Raw genomic sequence first — 19,730 nt, forward strand, 5'->3', positions numbered from 1 at the left:
AGCTTTTGTTTTTTAAAGTCTCCTTCTAGGAATGTTGTGTTATAAAGTGCATACATATGTATTTTATCTTTCTGTGCAGAGAAAGTATTGAGTTTTAATAAAAAATGTGTGTGTAATATTTGTTCATGTCTTGCGACTCTCAAACATCTGATGCTTATTCTATGCGTGGGTCTTACATTAAGCAAGTTTGGCAACCCCTGCTCCATCTCATAGCTAACACTTGTTTTAATATTATGTTTAAGTATTATTAATAATTATTAAACAATTTTTGCAGTTTTATTTTTTAAGCCACAATAAAAATACATGGTTTTAGAATTTAAACACACTTACACATACTTTATACATGTTCACATTTACAATTTTACTTTTCATCCATGTTCATTTTGAGTCTTCACATTTCACCTTTTCATACTTCAGCAGCAAAAATGTTCAATATTCATTTCCATGCTAGTCAAAATATTAATTTTTTGGGCAACCCTAAAAAATAAGCAAATTTAAGAACAAGTTACTTTTAATCATCAGGAATAAGAACCTGGTATCCAATAAAGGATTGTCAGATTCCAGTCTCTCCCAAAACGCTACTATGGTGATAGAGTTCTAAGCAGTCTCAAAACTGGGCTAGTCTGGGAATATGAAGGAAACCCAAACATCACCTGTCTGAGCTCTACAGTCATCAAGGATTATGATATGATGACTGGAAACAAAACGCCAAGATCTGTCATTTCTTGACCATTTACTTAAACACCATACACCAACACTTACTGTTTAATAATAGCTGACCTTGCACCTCACCCACCCAGTGCTGTTCAGTCAAGACATAGAGATTCCTTTGACGAGTTTTTATCCAGAAGTGGCAGTACTGCTCTTGCCAAGTTCAGACAATATACCCAATATAGTAAATAATGGCTAGGGTGACAGGCTCTCCACAAGTTTATACACTTTCCCATCTTACCCACCCACTCCTGGTATGCAGGTTTCTTCTCATTTGGATTCCAGTCAGTGTAATAACATGACCCTTTATGTGGTGCCTAGAACCCCTTGCTTCTTTCCCAAAGCAGAGAGCTTGGCTTTCCTCTATCTCAGTGGATTCAGAGGTCTTTCTGAATGGTCCAGGAGGCATAACCTTTGTGTATCTGCAGGGAGTAACTTCTGTCTTCATTACAAAACACCACATGAGTTAGTCCTGCTTAAAATTTTGTGAAACATCCCAATGTTTTGTGCTTGGATTCAACTGCTCCAGGGTTACCATTCTGTCATGGTGCTCGCTACCTGTTCTCAGAATTCCAAAAATACCTACAGTGAAAGTACCGTCAACAAGGCTGGGGACCTTGGCTGAAATGTTAACCATAACTGGCAGTGAGAAAGGGACAAGCAAGAGCTTTCTTGGTCTCTTAAGCATGGTCAGGAGTTTGGTTGTCATTTCATCTGTCCATACTGTGGAGCAACAATTGGTGGCATCCTGTGATAATAGTGGGCTTTTAAAAATAATTTGCAAACTCCTTTTGAATGCAACTGGATGAAGATTTAACGGAAATTCACACATACAAGCATACAAATTGCAATTGCCAAACTCCTGCAGTTTTCCTTTTACTTCCCCCTGTCTTTTTCAGTGGAGACAGTTTAGCTACAGGTTATTGGCTGAGGAGAGACAGTGCTTGCCTGTATGTGTCAATCAATCCTCAGTCTCATTGTTACAGTATAATCTTAAACACAATGGCCTGGATTTTATGTAGTGTGAGCAGAGCAGCACTAGCAGAAATGAACTTTCCAACTACCTTCCTATTGCTCAAGCCTGCTATGCCCCCTCAAATAGTGCAGGAACAGCATCAGGGTAAGGTGGGGTGGGTGGGCCTGCAATGGAAGAATGGGAATTAGCAAAAATAGGATCCAGGCCAGTGAGATGGATCTTATGTCACCTTCTGCTCACCCAAGAGTTCCATTATTTTTTTCCCCAATGGCATCCCCGCAATTAGAACTGAAAGCTGCTAAGAGTCCCCTAACCATTAGAAGATGCATAAGGAGGAGGGAAGGTTCCATTCCATGAGCTCACTCTGCTTTCAGTGTTTAGATAGCCCTGTGGTCATTTGAGCCTGTCCTGCAACAGGTAAGGGCTTAGCAGTAATAGTCTATGGCTCCAAAATAAACACAGCTTAAGAAGAAACACTGAATAGTTAGCCTGCCTATATTATTACTAAGCATTTTAGAATGCTTAGGGCACTTTATAAATAATCTTGTAATTTAAGCAAGATGTGTGATTTAAAAGGTTCACTGATTACATTCAACTGCATTTAATAAGCTGAGCAAGTTTTGACTGCTTAAATACAAAGCCTTAAATAATTCTTACAACATCTTATGCCTGAATAAAAACAGAAACTTATGAATTTTGAGAGCTATTATGTTTTTCATTAGCTGTTCAGATTAAACTCTTAATCATACCAGGAGACAGGTAAAACAATAACTTGATCATGTTAGCTGCAAAATATTCTTCCCCAGATACTAAAGGGAGTGGCTGGAAATGCATTTCTCAGAGTTGGCTTGAGTCCAAAAAAGCAATATATGTTTGGCCAAGGGATTATCTATATATTGTTTTCCAGAAAAGTTCACTGTAGCAAATCCAATCCTAACATCACAAAAGAAAACCAGTAATTTGATTTTAAAAGGTCAATGTAAAAGTTTCATGTTGATTTGTGTTTGTGGCAAGGCTTTTCTTCCAAGCCCCAGGCCCACCCTGAAGTCATAACTTCTTCCTGACACAGAAAGAGGAAAAGTCAAACCTCTTTGGCAGGGTTTCATTTGATAAGGTATTTCCAGCCATGCTGAGTGTATGTTCAAGTCCTTGTGGGGACTTTAAAGAAGGCACCTATGACCATCTGAACTGGTTCCAGGAATCGCAGATAAAAACATCAAATTTTGGAAGCTGCCAAACAAAATATCTAATCCATTCTAACAGGTGGGGGAGGGAGAGCTTCCTGAGGTGTATGGAGAGCTTCAACCCCCTGGCTGCTTTCTTGCTCAAACAATGTAAACAGAACCTCCAGCCAAACCACCTGTAACCAAGAACTTAACAAGGTAAGATGCATGGTGCCACAGCCAGCAAGTATCTCCAAAGGCAGCTGCATGCTGATTTTCTGGATCTAGACTAGCAAGCTACATTACTTGAAACATATATATCCTGATTTTCCATTGGGAGAGATCTCAGTGTGACTGTCAATATTGCATTATGTGGAAAAATTAAAAGATAAAGGATTTTTAAGCTTTAAGGGCATTACCTTGATCTTTCACATCTGTTCTTTTCCTCTTCAGATTTGGAACTGGATTTTGTTGTTCTTTCAAGGCTTCTACAGGACAGTTGGGTCTTGGCAATTGGTTTCCAGGTGTTGGTGCGGGCCGGTTACTAAAATAGCTGTGCTTCAGTGCCTTAGAGAGGTCAGAACAAGATACTGTAAGATCTTCACATAATTACTACATGCACATATTTGTTGAAAAGTTTAATTAGGAGCATGTTGTGGTGAGAAAGAGGAAAGTGTTGTGGTGAGCAAATGAATACTTTAGTGTGTTGAATGTGAGCATGCATGGCCTATATAACGCCATCTTTGTAACATGCTGGTGCTTAGTTACCCTGAGTCTTGTGAGAGGATGGTTTTCAGCTGTTCCCAAGGGATCTTTCCTACCTCTCATGCTTGTTAGTAGAGCTTATCTTCAGAGTCTGAGGGCCAGTTTGGTGTAGTGGTTAAAAACATGGACTCTAATCTGGGAGAACCAGATTTGATTCCTCACTCCTCCACATGCATCTGCTGGTGTGACCTTGTTCTCTCAGAGCCGTTTTTGAAAGAGCTTTCTCAGCTCCACCTACCTCACAGGGTGTCTGTTGTGGGGAGGGGAAGGGAAAGGAGATTGTAAGTCACTTTGAGACTCTGAGTGAAAGGCGGGGTATAAATCCAATCTCTTCTTCCCACTACTAGGCACCAGGTGCCAGATGGCCTGGCTCATCCTAGTTTTTGGGATAGCTTAATGATTTTTTGACTGGTAGCCAGCATTTAAGGGGTAAGATGCCTATTTTATCTATGCATGTGGTCTTGGATTCTGGAAACATGTACATGTATGTGCTCAAGGCCCAGCTGATGGAAGCTTAGCCTGCATTTTCTGTAAGTTTGTTGTTTTATTAAAAAATCTCCTTGTAAGCATCCTTGAATTTCACATTTCATTTCCTTGGGATTTCTTCAAATCTTTGAGCTCACGGTCAGGGCCCCTTATAGAGCAGATTTTTAATGGCACAACTATAGCTGATGGTGCACAGGGGCTAAGCAACTGAGTTATGATTAAGGTGGTTACTGGATCAAACCACATCTTAACCACAAGCTTTGCTTCAGGCCAGCTGCTTTCTTTCAGCTTCAATCCCACCATTCACACCTCTCAGCAGTGTAAGGATAATACCTTTAATACTGATTAGTTAACTATTTGAATTGCTACTAATCTTTACCTTTTAACTACTGATTTTTTTTGCTGCCATCTTTTTCTGATTGTTTCATATTTCCCGTTAAGGTGATTTTATTTATCTTTAATATGTATTTTAAGCATTTACAGATTGTAAATTGTGTTGGGTGTACTGCTTCAGAAAGACAGGCTGGAAATTATGTAAGTGCATACTGATAATCTTATGGGGCTGTTAGCTATTACAAGAATTACTAATGTTAATGTATGTGAAGGACTTTGGACACTGAAATGCCATACACAACAAATAAGCTTACTATTTTAGGCTATGCAATTCTTTTAACATTAGCACATGTGAGTCCAATGCACCTTTTGGAATATGAATATCCAGGCCACACAGAAGTATCCTGCCTCTCATTCCCCCTTGTTTTAATTAGCTTAATATTTATTGTAAAGATAGTTTCAGCAAAATGCTCAGAGATTAAATATGAGGATATTGCAAATCAGGATTCCATTGTCAGATAAATGCAATAAAATTACTAGCTCCAGCTATGTTATGCTCAAAGTTCTATTTAAGCCTGCCACAGTGATCCAAGGCATGGTATGCTTGCAACATAACTTTTAGTGCTGAACAAACTGCCTCTGCTCCACTTTCTCTTACCAGACCTTTCTCTACTCTCCCTCCCTCCCTCCCTCCCATCACTGCTGCTTTCTCCCAACCCTGCAGATATGCTGGTGTTGCTTAGATCCAGGCTCCAGTGTCATGGATGCTAGGTAACCGCCCAAAGCCAACTGTTATATCACAAGACCATGACCAACATGCCCCATTTTTGTGAGAAGGTTTAATCCCAAATTTTTTACGTTTTGGGATTTTTCTGAAAACCTGGGACTTCCCAAGTTCAGAAGCATATATAAAAAGACAAGTCCAAACTTTCAGCAGATAATGCCTGCATGGTAGCAAGCAGCAAGAGTTTATAAACAGATACCAAACAGAGCAAAGTATCCTATTGCAGTACAGAAGACCATCATTAAGTATGAAAAGAGTTGCCAGGAAGGACCAATAGGGGATGGGGGGAGGGTGGATTTACCAGGAGCAGGCTCTTCTGACACTGTCACTTCCAGGATGTTGGGGCAACACTGGTTATTTGGGCAAAAATTCTATGGTAAATTTGGCTTCTACTGTAGAGTTTTTGCCCAAGTACCAGAGCATTACCCTATGTCCCAGAAACAATGGCATTACTTCTGGGTCACATGGGCAATGACATGGGCATGTTGATGCACCTCAGCAGAGCCTCCCTCTTTTTTGGGATAAGCCCTCCCCCCAGCCAGCTGATCAGAGCTGGGCAGTGGGATTGTCAGTGAGCAACTCCCACCAAAGGGAGTCTGGCAGCCCTAAGTGTGAATGTTTGTAGGAGCTTGTGCAGAACTTACATTAGCACACCTGTGAATGCAGAAGACATTAGCGGTTTAAAGATAATTGATGTAGGATCAGCTTGTCAGGCAATAGGCGCATACAGGTTATTTAATAAGTTTTCAAATTATTGGAGAGAATACATACCTGAGTAGCTGTGAGCCTTGTAGAAGGATTAAAAATAAATAAGCCTTGCAACAGTTCTAGCAAATCATCACCCGCAGCACTAAAGATGTGGTGAAGTGGCATTCCAGGAAAATGTTTAAAAGTCACATAATCTGGAAGACTGGTCATCCCCTGTCCAAAAAGAAACATCAATGAGACCTTTTCCTGTGTAGTGACAAGATAACAGTCTTCATCCGTGGGAAAAAAAACAGCTTTAAAATTAGTAAACAATCCATTTTCATTAACTTCTCTTGTTGGTTTCTATTACATATTGAACTTACAGGCCATTGTTCCTCTGTTGGAGTACCCAGGGTTTCAAATATCCTTGTGAGCTGGTCCAGGTCGGAATCCCCTGGCAAAAATGGAACCTATAATAAGGTGAATACAATGTTTTTGACTGATCAAATCCTATATTTTTAAACAAACAGATACCACTGAACATTGATGATACTATTTAAAAGCTGTTTCACTAGAAGCAGTGCTCTACCTAGAAATGTACTGTGGTAGAATCTGATCTGTCCAATAAACAAATTCAAATGAAGATATGATATTACCTCTATTTGTATGCACCCCAATATGTACCTCACTTTAGAATTGATAAGAGAGGATACTAGGGAGCTGCAGAGTATCAGAAGATTAACCATTTCAGGTTATGGTATGCTCAGGCCTTACCCGTAGAAGTAGTTCAGCCAATATGCATCCCACTGCCCACATGTCCACACCAACGCCATACATTCTAGCACCAAACAGTAGTTCAGGAGCTCGATACCACCTGAAAAAATAATGGAGATACTTTGCATTTGTCCTTCAATGAATAAGGGACACGCATAAGATCTTCAATCCAAACATTGCTCTATAAACTGTAAACAATGTAAAATTCACTGTCTTTAAAGGGTGAGAGAGGTTTGAAGCAGAAAATGTTGGAACGCTTTTTTTTTAAAAAAAGAAAAGAAAAAGTGAACACGTTTCCAAGAGTGGTTTCTGCTGAAGAACCCAGCTGCCAAAGCCAATGCAGCAGAATAAATACGAGAAGTACAGATCTGATATACTGGCTCTCATAAAACACACACCCTTGTGTTTGCATGCAGGGCCCCAATTCGTAGCTGGCTGGCACACAGAATGTGAAGCATCACTGCCAGCATGATAGTAGGGCTTCCCTCCATTTCAAGATATGGAAGAAAAGAAATGGCAGCCATTGTAACACTACTGTGGAGCTTGGTGAGGTATTCTCTTCATAGAAGAGTCACCCTGGTAGCAATTCAAATCTTTCAATACATCTGGGAATGAAAGAAGGCTAAGAAGATGTCATTGTACCAAAGTAACAGAGGGAGAGAATGACAGAATCTACCTCAGCACCCACTTCACTAGAACAGTGACCAACACTGGCACTTACTTTTGTTTAGCCCAGGAGTGGAATTCTAGCAGGAGCTCTTTTGCATATTAGGCCACACACCCCTGATCAAGCCAATCTTCCAAGAGCTTACAAGACTATTTTTTGTAAGTTCTTGGAGGATTGGCTACATCAGAGGTGTGTGGCCTAATATGCAAAAAAGCTCCTGCTAGAATTCCACCCCTGGTTTAGCCACTATAAGTGCATCGTATCATTAGTATCTAACTAAAAAGAAAAAACAAGATAACCAAGTTTCAGCCATTGTCCTCAGCAATACTGTGGTGATAACTGCAATCCTTGTTTTCTTCCTGTACCTGCAGGCATTCATCTGGATTCTTGAGTAGCATTAGGTGCCATTCAGGCAATCCTCTTCTCCATATCTCTTTATTTACAAATGTTTTTTTAAAATCAAAGGTTTAATTGCTTCATAAATTTTTCTTCCCCACAGAAGCAGGCATCAGAAATATACTGTGCTTGGAAGGACATACAAGTCATATAGCCACAGCTACACAGACAGAACAATGCAGTAGTATCATAAGGTATGATTCTGCAAAGGGAGGGCCACCACCTTTATGGTCCTAACTCCATCTGTTTTGGGCCACAAATCCTCCCCAATAGGATGCAGCCTCATCACCTACAAACTCCAGCACAGTTTAGTGCAATGGAAAAGGGCTAAAGGCCTGTCCTGCTTTCTTTCTTCCTTGCACATGACTTTGTTTTCATCTCCCGTTTTAGACATATCCAGAATTTGCCACTGTATTGATATATACCTAACTATCTAGACCTCTGAACTGGCAAACCACAGCTTGCATTTCTTTCTGTTAATCTGGTCCTGCCAAAATCCCAGAAAGTCCTGAGTTGGTTCAGCTGTTATGAACAAAATGGATCCTGTTCAGTGGATCTATTCAGAAGTGTACTGAAAGCTGCTGAGAACTGAGAACTCAGGGAGCTTGGCTGATAACATGGATGAAGAATTTTACCAAAGCTGTGGCACAGTCATGACAAGGCCAAGGATCTGAGCCAAGTAATGCACAGGGTATTTGTTTAAAGGTGAATGCTGGCTGTATTGTGCCTTAGATTAAAATGAGGCAAAAAGGGAAAATGGAAGTTGGAAAACTACACTGTAGCCAAGGAAAAAGTTAACAGGTATGGAGTAAGTTATGTAAGGGGCATTTTTTCCTTGCTTTTCCCCTGATGCTGCTAGAAGAAAGATGCAGAAAGGGCAATTTTGCTCCCATCCCCCTCTCTCTCTCTCTCGGCTTGACTTCGCGAACGAAGATTTAAGAAGGGTGCAGTAGTCCACGTCTGCTGCAGGCTCGCTGGTGGCTGACAAGACCAATGCGGGTCTTCCAACTTCCATTTTCCTTCTCTACACTTCCACCTACCAACATATGTAGGTCACAAGACCCCCAGTAGTCAACTTTCCCAGGGTTGGACATGACTGCTGGATGGGAAGAGAAAGCTGGAAAAATCTACAACCATCAGTACCCTACACTATTGAGACTACTGAATCCAATCTTTTATCTTTTTCTTACCACTGTACATGCTGTGGCTCTTCAACGGTCCATCTTACTCAGAATTTAGGCAACTGTCTATGCAGTTCATGCTGTGTGCTGAATCAGATCAGAGTCTTGAGGGTTCCTGCATTCAATTGCTGTGCATAACTGAGTACTGCTGTCTCAATAAGAATTTCAGTTTGTTTTGGTTAAAGTATTGCATTTGTGTTCCTTTCTGATTGAGCATGGTCCACTGCAGGGCTGTTGCCAGATGGGAGGAGGGCCCTCAGGGGTGGTGCCCCCTATAGAATCTTCAGCACTCCCACCCAATCTTCCCTTTCATTGAAAGGGAGAACTTAGGGAAGATTGGGTAGGAGTGCTGCAGATTCTATAGGGGGCACCACCTCTGCACCCCCCCTTGCTGGCTATGGCCCTGGTCCACTGGGGCAAGGTAGGATTCTGGTTTAACAACGTTCGAACCAAAATCAAAATCAAAAATTGTGCTGTCTTTGGACAAATCATCTGGAAAGACCCCCAATCTGTCTTATGACTTTCAAGCCAGGAAGCCAACTGGAGAATGAAAAAGTGCAGCAAACCTGCAGCTGAGGTTGCAGCACAGTGATTCTGTCTTTAAGACTCAGACGCCTTCTGTGTGCTAAATAGCATCACTATGAGAAGCTGAGCCCTGCATATGTGTTTATACATTTACCATTTTAGCTGCAAATAAAAACAATCCTGATTTGTAGGTTAAGTTATGCATGTTGGTACTAAAAGGATCTTTTTCTTACCTTGTTACTACTTGATGTGTATAAACTCTGTTTGGACTTCCAAAAGATTTTGCCAAACCAAAATCAGCCAATTTCAAAACTCCATTTTCATCTAGCAGCAAATTGTTTGGTTTAAGATCCTTAAAGAAAAGAGGAAACTGCAATTAAACACTGAATATACCACAGTTTGTTCTACTATTTATAACAGTGTGTTCATCAGACTCAAGAAAGGATTCAGGGCTTTCCTTAAGCTTGGAATTATGGCTTTTATTTTCTTTTTTGGTGCCATCAAGTGCTGGACCCAACAATCTGCAGGTCAGCAATTCTTTGCTTGCTCAAGAACCCTTTGTTTTCTTTGTGTTGAGACTTACCCTATGAAGAATCCAGTGATCGTGTAAATATTCTAACCCCTGCAGCGTCATCATCATGTATGCTTTGATGTGAGAGGGTGTCAACACAAGACTAGTGTCTTTTATTATAACCTGTAAACCAATACGTAGGGTTTTTAGAAACTGCATTACTTAGTTCTAAAGAAATACAAAGTTATTCTAAAACCTGCATTCCCCAATGATATGCTCATTTGACACAGCTGAAACTTGCTGGGGAGCCACTACCTCCGATGCACACCTCTCTCAAAATTGGAAAACATTTTTGTATGCTGAAAACAAAAAAGTGGTTATGAAAAATGCAGGCACCATCGATCACATTATTTATATTCTTCATGGGGGACATTACTCTGCAAAGCACCACATTACATAGACATCCCACTATTTATGCTAAAGACAATATTTATCAGGACAACTTCATATGGTTCAGCTTCTCTATGAATACGTGCGCTCGTTTTCTCTCTAACTCTCTCAATTGGGGACTGTGATCAATTTCAGCTTGCTTTAGCTTCAGAGAGCAGTTATTGAACTACTTCGACTGTACACTTCTTTCCTCTTGTAGGCACACAGAACTCATTACAAAGGTTAGTTTTCATGCATGCCTCGGTTATTCCATTGGTCTTTAACATTTCATCCAAACCTTTATATGGAAGCTAATGACTGCAGATTTTTAAGAACCACTCCTGCACTGCAGTATCTTTACCCATGTCCCTCTGTAACTTTCCTCCCATGATTTTTAGCTGTAATATTAAAAAAAGAGAGAGAACAAGTTTAGAATAGACAGTAAATTAGTCATGGTTTGATCAACCTTACCTCTAAATCTGTTTCCATAAAATCAAACACTAAACTGATGTTAGATTTGTGTCCAAATGCATCTAGAAGCTGGAAGATAAAACAAATTGTTCAGTTACTTTAATGCTCTTGTTCTGTTATATAGGCTTTACAAACTGTTGTGAAATGGAGCAACACCTGCCTGGTTTTAAACACTGGGGCTTGCTTTTTACACTATAAGCACACTTAATTATGGCTCAATGTAGTATCTGAATTGAGACAACATGAATTACGATCAGCCAGAAAGTAAGATTCACGAAACGACGGCTTGAAGTGGGTATATGATTATTTGTATTCTTCATGGGAGACGTTACTCTGCAAAGCACCACATTACATAGACATTCCACTATTATTATCTGATTTGATGAACCATAACTACTGCTACTGCTCCACCTCTGGAGGTCACTTAGCCATACAAATGGGGGTGCTGAACAGATTAAAAACAGAAGTGTACAAGCAGTTCTAAGTATGGTTTGCAAAATACATGCAATAGTGTGAGGTCTGAAGTCCCATTCCATTTCAATATATCAACAGAATTGGGAAAACTACCATGGTTTAATGCAGGGATGGCCAACGGTAGCTCTCCAGATGTTTTTTGCCTACAACTCCCATCAGCCTCAGCCAGCATGGCCAATGGCTGGGGCTGATGGGAGTTGTAGGCAAAAAACATCTGGAGAGCTACCCCTGGTATAATGATTAGAATGCTAGACTAGGGCTGAGATGACCCAGGTTCAAATCCCCCCTCCCCACTTTGCCATGCAACTTATTAGGTGACCCTGAGCCAGTCTTTCTTTTTCTGCTTAAGCTACCTCACACAACTGTTGTGAAGAAGACAGGAAGAGAGAACCATGTAGGCAAATCTGTGCTCCTTGAAGGGATGGTGAAATAAAAATGCACTAAATTAAAAAGAAGAAACAGGCAGACATGATGCCATATTCACATGCTAGTTTCATGCTGCATTAGAGCTTTTTGGTTTCTACCCACCTGACTCTCACAACCTTTGGATTTCAAAACACTTTTGCAGGACAACTCTCTCTAGAAGAATGTCACCCAGGAGGATGACATTCTATTGAACACAGCCCTGACACTTTCATGTTACTTCAATGTACAGATGTCGAATGGGAAGAAGCCACAGATAAATAAGTGGCTTTCTTAGCCATTTTTTTTACCTTTTAAAGGCTAACACTATTCAGTCAACTCCACTATAAAGGAAAAAGAATTTGCTGGCTTAAAACTAAAAAAAAACTAGAGTTAAACTTTGGGCGCAATCACATGAAAGATTTGGCCCAACCTAGCCATGCCTCCCATCTGGATTTAATGTGCACGATCACATGCACATATTTGCCTCCTGAGTCCCGCCCTTCCTTACCTCGTTTTAGGATGGGCTGGGGACTGGATTAAATAGCTATCAGGTACTTCCCAGTAGCAAATCTCTAAAGCGTATGTACAGTGCATTTCCAGGCTGTCTGAATGGCTCAGCGCGCACTGCAGGCACTCCACACGAATGAGCAGTATGAATGTTCCTCATGTACATGTGTGGTCTGTGTCTCTACCTGATAGCATTCCTAGCTAGATATTTTTGTATTGTGGTTGCCTGTGCCTCTCCTGGCAGCAGAGAAGGGGCTGTGTGAATGTCCCAGCATGCATCAAGGAATACTGGCTTTTTCAATGCCGGGATACAGCTGGGCCAGATTGCTTGTGTGATTGCACAAGGACTCACTGAAAGAATAGGCTACATTCATAATAGGCTACATTAATAGGTTACATTCATAAAAGTGCACAAGGCAACAGAATACTATTTCTTACAAAATCCATATCATACTTACCCCAATAATATTTGGGTGGCTAAGCTCCTGCAGCAGTTTGATTTCTCTAAGAGCAGTTCTGTTTATACCTGGATTGAAAGAACACACAAAAAGTAGTAACAAGTAAGTTAAACTTCTCTTCAAAAGGTCACAAGTAGTAGCGCTATCTTAGTTTCAAAGTCAACCTGAACAAGGAGCTGGAGTAGTTTAGGCCACTTATGCCTTCGAGGCTGTGGTTCAGCTCCCCAACACTCCTGGCCCTGACTGAAGTGAACAGGTCTCTGAAGCTCTATCAAAATATCCCCTGGGGATTTCCAGTTAATAAACTAACAGGGATGGAAAAGACCCCTGCTTGAGATTCTGGAGAGCTGCCATATTAGACTAGATCATACAGAGAAAGATGACTCAATGGCCTAACACAGAACAAGACAACTTTATAATATTCAAAAACTCTATTTTATCAGATTTTCACATTTATAGAAACTTCCAATTAGACTTAGAATCATAAATTCCAGGACAGTGTATTTCCTGGTTCCTTCATTTTCAATAAGGAAGACACTATGTATGCCACAGTTCAAACAAATGCTAGATCTCCCTGCAGAGGTCCTAGGGTTCTGCATGTTTTTCATAACTTCAGTCTTCCACAGAAGAAAAGGAAGCAGGGATTAAAGAAGAGACAAATTTAAATTTTTCCTGCCTCTTTTTCACTGACAGTTTTTTTACAACACAGTGAAATAATTCAGGATTGTATTCAATCAACTGCCAGTGGCACATGCAGATTTCCCTCATATTTCCTTTCCTCCTAAAAGTCCATTTGAACCCTAAAAATATGCTGTTTTGTTATTCAAGTGGATCCAGCAACTCCATAATCTTTCCAGAAGTCAAAGGAACAGGTCGATATAGAAACATGGTGGAACCTAATGTATGTTGCACTGGCACTTGGTTGGGCAGAACTGGGCATGCCTAAATGTTTTTGTTTCAAAGGATTCCATCTTCCTCAACTGTGTAATATTTATGGACATGCAGTATTAAATACATAATTCCCATAAAGAAATATCTTCTGTCTGGGAACAGAGTTATTAAAATATTAGTAACAAGCAAAAAGGTTTACATCCTCTATCTAGATCATGAGTAACAACTTTATGCTACTTGTCTGGTTCAAAGAAAACAAGATAACCTTTATTATTTTCCCCACACAATCAAAAAGATAAATTAACTCCCACAATAGCAAAAGTTGACAGTCAATCTGTGCGTACTTATATAATTCAAATACTTACCATCCTTTGCTTCTGATCTATGTCCAAGTTTAATCTAAAAACAGAATTTTTTTTTTATTTTTAAGGCAACAATTACAAATATATTTACTTCATTTATGCCCTGGCATTCTTCCCAATTGGAACACAGAATGGCTTACATTATTTGCCCCTCTATTTTGCCCTCACAATGTATCTGGCATGTATCACCAAACTTTTATGGCAAAGTGAGGATTCGAACTGGGGTCTCCCAGATCCTAGACTTATATACTCTGTTAAACCACACTGGAGGTCCGCAACTGCAACAGTCCTATAAATTTTAACTGATTTACAAACTTGCTGGGACCAATGAGAAGTGATTTTAAAGAACAAACAGCATTCTGAAAGAGTTGATGACTCAGCCCTAGCCCTTTTTCAAAACAAAGGAAGTATATTTGTGCAGTTAAACATGGACTTCTTGTGGATCTGTACAACCAATTTTCAGTGTATATAGAGCTCCATGAATTTTTGGCATGCTGCTAGGTATCGTGGCAGAAGCTGAAATAGTAGATGTTCTACTATGGGCCCAGTCCAGTTAATAAACTTAAGCCACTTCATCTGTTGAATGTGAACTTGCAAAAGAAATTAACTTTCCAATGAAAAAGTCCAGAAAATAAACCTTAAAAATAAATGATCTGTTTATAAAATGTGTATGGGTACTTGAAGAAGTGGGCTTGCACATGAAAGCTTATATCTTGAATAAAATTTTGTTGATGTTAAAGGTGCCACTGGACTCAAACTCTGTTCTGCAGACCAACATGGCTACCCACCTGAATTTGTGTACATAGCCAATTTCATTTTTTAAGCAATCAAAACAGACTACCACCTTGGGACCAACCAAATCATTAGAAAAGTCACCAAGCTGGGTGTTATATTAAAATAAACAAAAACAGACAGCAGCATGAGCAATAAAGCCCCAGCACGGTCTATAATGGCATTTTCAAAAATACCGAAAATATACGGTAACTTTAGAGTTAGGAACTTCTGTTCTATGACTCATTCAACTGGCTGATGTGTGTAGAAGCCCTGATCCCTCCAAATTATGCTTGGACCCTGAGTGAACTCAGTTTAGGTGGAGTTTTTGGGGCTTTACTATCAGCCTATTAAACTGACAGTGTAGCCTAGAGCACACTCAAAACACTCCTGTTCCGAATATTGCAGAGGATGACTTTTGCTCTGGAGTTTAAAAATAACAAAAATTACTAGTCAGATACTATGAAGCAAAGGAAAACAAGACCTCCTCAATTCATATATCCTAACTAATTATGATTAATAAATTTAATTATTACTTGGTGTGATGTCTGAATTGAGCAGACATATTTTGATTGATCAATAAAGCAGATTCAGAATGAGTGTGTTTGCAAAACCATGGTTTAGCAAATGCAGAATGATGAGCCTAACCTGAAGTTTTCTTGCCTCTAGAAGCAAGGTCCCTAGAGTCAGGGGTGCTGAACAGATGGGTTGCCAGCCTCCAGGTAGGGCCTGGAGATCTTCCACTTTTACAACTGATCTTCAGCTGGCAGAGATCAGTTCCCTTGGAGAAAATGGTTGCTTTGAAGGGTGGACTCTATTGCATTGTATCCTGTTGTGGCCCCTCCCTTCCCAAATCCCGCTCTCTACCAGATCCATCCCCAAAGTCTCCAGGTATTTTCCAACACAAACCTGGCAACCCTATGAGCAGATGAACAACCAAAGCTAACAAGCATCTAAGAACATGAGAAGCCATGCTGATCAGGCCAGTAGCCCATCCAGTCCAAAACTCTTTCACACAGTGGCCAAAAAGACCCAGGTGCTAACAGGAGGTCCATCAGTGGGGCCAGGACACTAGAAGCCCTCCCAATATCACCCTCCCCCCCACGTACCAAGAATACATAGCATCACTACCCCAGACAGAGAGTTCCATCAATATGCTGTGGCTAATAGCCACTGATGAACCTCTGGCTCCATATGTTATCCAATCCTCTCTTGAAGCTGTCTATGCTTGTAGCTACCACCACCTCCTGCGGCAATGAATTCCATGTGTTAATCACCTTTTGGTTTGCCTAACAGTTTAGCTCATATGATGACTTCCTAACTAGTAGGGGTGGAAGACATGCTTTGGTGTGATGTAAGAAATGAGAAAAAGCCCAGTACTTACTTTTTTAATAGCAACAATTTGATTTGTGTTTTTGTCTCTTGCTTTGTAAACAGTTGCAAACTGAAGAGAAAAAAAAAGAGTAAAAGTTCAGTTTTCTTATGATATAGGTACTTAAAACTTTATTATTTCTATGCCACTTTTCCATCCAACTTGAGCACCCAAGGCAGCAAACCTCAAAACGTTAAAACAACATTTTAAATACAGGATAAATAAAAATAATTAAACAATTCAATAAAACATGTCCACACAAGCAAACATTATACAACTAGGGAGAAAAGCCAACAAAAGTTAGTGGGAAACACCAAATGAAACAAAAAGGTTTTCAGTCACTGGAAGAAGACAACAACAGAGGGAGACAGATGAATCTCTCTGGGGAGGGAGTTTCAAAATCTCAGCACCATGAAGTCTTAATCAAGAATGGCTGAGGAATCCTAGATCTTTGGTAGATGATGTCAGATTTCTTGAGAAACTCTATGTTGAAGTCTCTCTCTGAAGTTCCTTTGCTGGGATATGGTGACTTAGATCAACAACAGCATGCCCTGGAGAACTGAAACACTCTCCCATTGGCTTTTTAGTATTGTCACATTTAAGATGGCATGTGCATTGATTTAATTTTTTGCATAATGACTGACCTGGTTGTCCTATGCAGGAAACAGAAGAGCACTGTTGACATAGGATGGCATCCGTCACATCAGAGGATAAACCCAAGATGCTGTGCAGTGTGCAGCTCATGCTATTAAACCATGCAATAGCATGAATGAGTATGGAGCCAATGTTGGCACCTGGATTTTTTGCAAGGTCTGTGTTTGTTTGGTTGCAAGTAGTTGCTAGCAGTTTACATTGAGGTATTGGCAGAAGCTGTGTTCAGGTAGCTGGCTCAAGGTTGACTCATACTTTCATCCTTCCAAGGCTGGTAAAATGAATACCCAGCTTGCCGTCACCCCAAATGCTGCACAGGGGAGTACCTTTTTTATTGTCTGTAAGCAAAGAAAGGCTAAAACCCAGGCCTGGACAAAATATCATCATGGTCCAGAACAGACTATCGATCATTGTTGATATGTTGGACTGGTTCATGCTGAAAACTAGGAGTCAGAAGTAGTAGAGTTCTGTTATCTTTTTCAGGCATGCCTGTTATCCTTTTTCAGGCTAGTTTTGTGTACCTATCTGGCTTTGTCAATCTATTCTTCACTTTGCTGGGTGTTTACCATAATCTTAAGAATGCTTTAGGTCAGTCCTTCAGGTGAGAGTTCCTTTCCTAAGACTGGCAACAGTTGCAACATAACACTTGGCTGTAGGTAACAGACTGTAGGACATGCACAGGATGACAGCTGGAAACACAGAGAGATGCAGAGCAGCCAATATACTTTTGGTATAAAGAGGTGCTTATGTGTTCATCACAGTGGGGGAAATACCTTGCTAGGAGGAGCTGCTTGATCTGTCATTACCCAAAGCTGAATTGTCTCTCTAGAAGACATAGAACAAAGTTGGAGCTTACATTCTGAAGAAAACTTTGTTGGTCTTAAAGGAGCTACTGGGTTCCAACTTTGTTCTATTGCTTCAGACTAACACAGCTACCCACCTGCACCTTTCTAAAAGACATTTATTTTTCACACCTATAAACGCACTTTTCTAGCTTCTGGCAAAGTTCTTTTTTAAATGCTGGTATCAGACTATGGCACAGAGTGGTAAAGCTGCTCTGCTCACGACCTGAGTTTGATCCCAGCGGAAGCTAGGTTCAGGTAGCAGGCTCAAGGTAGACTCAGCCTTCGATTCTTCCGAGGTCGGTCAAATGAGTATCCAGCTTGCTGGGGGGAAAGTGTAGATGACTGGGGAAGGCAATGGCAAACCACCCCGTAAAAAGTCTGCCATGAAAACGTTGTGAAAGCATCGTCACCCCAGAGTCGGAAACCACTGGTACTTGCACAAGGGACTACTTTTTTTTTTTTTTTTACATCAGAGTGTAGGGCAGGGAGGCCTTCGAACATATTATTAACCAGTTATAAATAAACAAGTTATTAACTTCTGAAACAATTTCACAGAACAAACTACTGCAGAATAAAGCAATACAGTCAGGAACCGTCGAACTTTCAGCAAAATGGGGGGGGGCACTCAGAAAAAAATATTAGGCTGTTACAAGAAGGGGGGGCGCACGTTACTGCTCCCATGTAAGATCTGCTTGGGGAAGTAAAGGCAGGGGGCAAAAGGGTATTCGCAAAATAACACGCACCCTGTATTTTCATACGCTTCTGCCCCAGTTCGCCCCGAGCCTTACGCACGCGGCAAAGCGGCTCTTTCTCTCCGCCCTTCTATTATTCAACGTGCAGCCCTCCGACTTACCTGCCCTTCACCCAGAAAGGCCAACTTTTCGTAGCGCTTGGCTCGTGCTCGCGCGTCCATTCCGATAACAGACGAAAGGGGGGGGGGGGAGGGAAGGGTGATTTAACACCGTCCCTACAGGAGCTCCAAACCGCTTCCGGCTTCCTCCCCAGCCCGCCCCTTCGTCGTCTGAAAATCCGCCTCCATCTCCGGGGCCACTCTTGCTTCCTGCGCATGCGCCATCTTCTGACCAATGAATTTCCTTCGTTAAGCTTCCGCCAGACCTTAGCAACTGTCTCTAAAATAAAATCAGACACTTCCTGAAAAGAAGCTCCGCCTCTTCTCGTTCTTCCGGCTCCTCCTTGGCTGCCGCTTGAGAAAAAATTTTAATCACAGGCGGAAATGAGGCAAACTGTGGGACGTTGCTGCTCGGCCCTTGGCAGGTTTTGTTTGCGGCTTTGCTAAAGCCCGTGTGTGATTTGCGACTGCAGCTTCTGACATTAGAAAAGTGGGCGCTGCTTGATTAATCGTCTTTCCAGGAGATTCCTCGTCCAAGTACGATTGGACCGCGTCAGTTCTGCGTAGCTTCAGCGAGGCTGCTGGTGTCTCACGTACCTTCCAGTGATATGCTCGTAGTTCTAGTCTGCGATGGAACAGCTCAGGAAGTTGCTTGTAAAGGGAATAAGATTGTAGTCCATTGCAGTGTTTCTTGTTATCATGTATCACCTTTATACTGCTGCATCAGCTTCCACCTTTGTAACCCGCTTTCTGTATTGTGGTATTGTTATGCCTTAGGCCGTTTGTTGTTTGTATTGTTTATTGGAGGTCCTTGCTGCCTGATCGATTTTTAAAAAGAAAATTGTGTAATTTGCTTTGGAGTCTTAAGTGCAAAAGGTGGACTATGAATGAAGTAAATAAAGTCTCCTTTATGATAAGCTGTTCTTTAAATAAGTAAATGAAATTAGTTAAATTATATGTTGATGTAGGGTTGGAAAAAGAACTGATTAAGGTAGGGCAAAGCAAAAATAAATGCAAACAGTTAAACAATATTTCACAAAGGTTGACAGAATCTCCAAAGTACAAAATTACCTTTATGGTATCCTTTAGAACAATTCGTATTATAATACTTTTATAAGGTTACACTTTCTTTTGGGGGATCCAAAACACTTGAGTTTATGGCTGTCAGCATTAATCACCTGACACATTCTAGGAAAACAGTAATCTGTAGTCAAAAGAAGGGAATCCTGTGGCACCATAAGGAATAACTTTAGTTTGTGATGTCAGTTGCTGTAAATTCTAATTC

At 40.8% G+C, this 19,730-nt stretch overlaps 1 protein-coding gene across 1 annotated transcript; it reads right to left on the bottom strand.

Moving 5' to 3' along the window:
• Positions 1-254: 254 nt before the first annotated feature.
• CDK7 (cyclin dependent kinase 7) lies at positions 255-18,781 on the bottom strand. Its single transcript, XM_060235871.1, has 12 exons — positions 18,449-18,781; positions 16,112-16,171; positions 13,960-13,993; positions 12,704-12,771; positions 10,860-10,928; positions 10,032-10,142; positions 9,682-9,800; positions 6,680-6,779; positions 6,289-6,375; positions 5,990-6,139; positions 3,270-3,417; positions 255-477 (listed from the first exon to the last, which is right to left on the bottom strand). Exons 1-12 carry the CDS (start codon positions 18,506-18,508, stop codon positions 452-454), a joined length of 1,032 nt encoding a protein of 343 aa, XP_060091854.1. The 5' UTR covers positions 18,509-18,781; the 3' UTR covers positions 255-451.
• Between the last annotated feature and the right edge of the window lie 949 nt (positions 18,782-19,730).

This window comes from Heteronotia binoei, chromosome 4 (genome assembly GCF_032191835.1).
Source record: "Heteronotia binoei isolate CCM8104 ecotype False Entrance Well chromosome 4, APGP_CSIRO_Hbin_v1, whole genome shotgun sequence".
Lineage (NCBI taxonomy): Eukaryota > Metazoa > Chordata > Lepidosauria > Squamata > Gekkonidae > Heteronotia > Heteronotia binoei.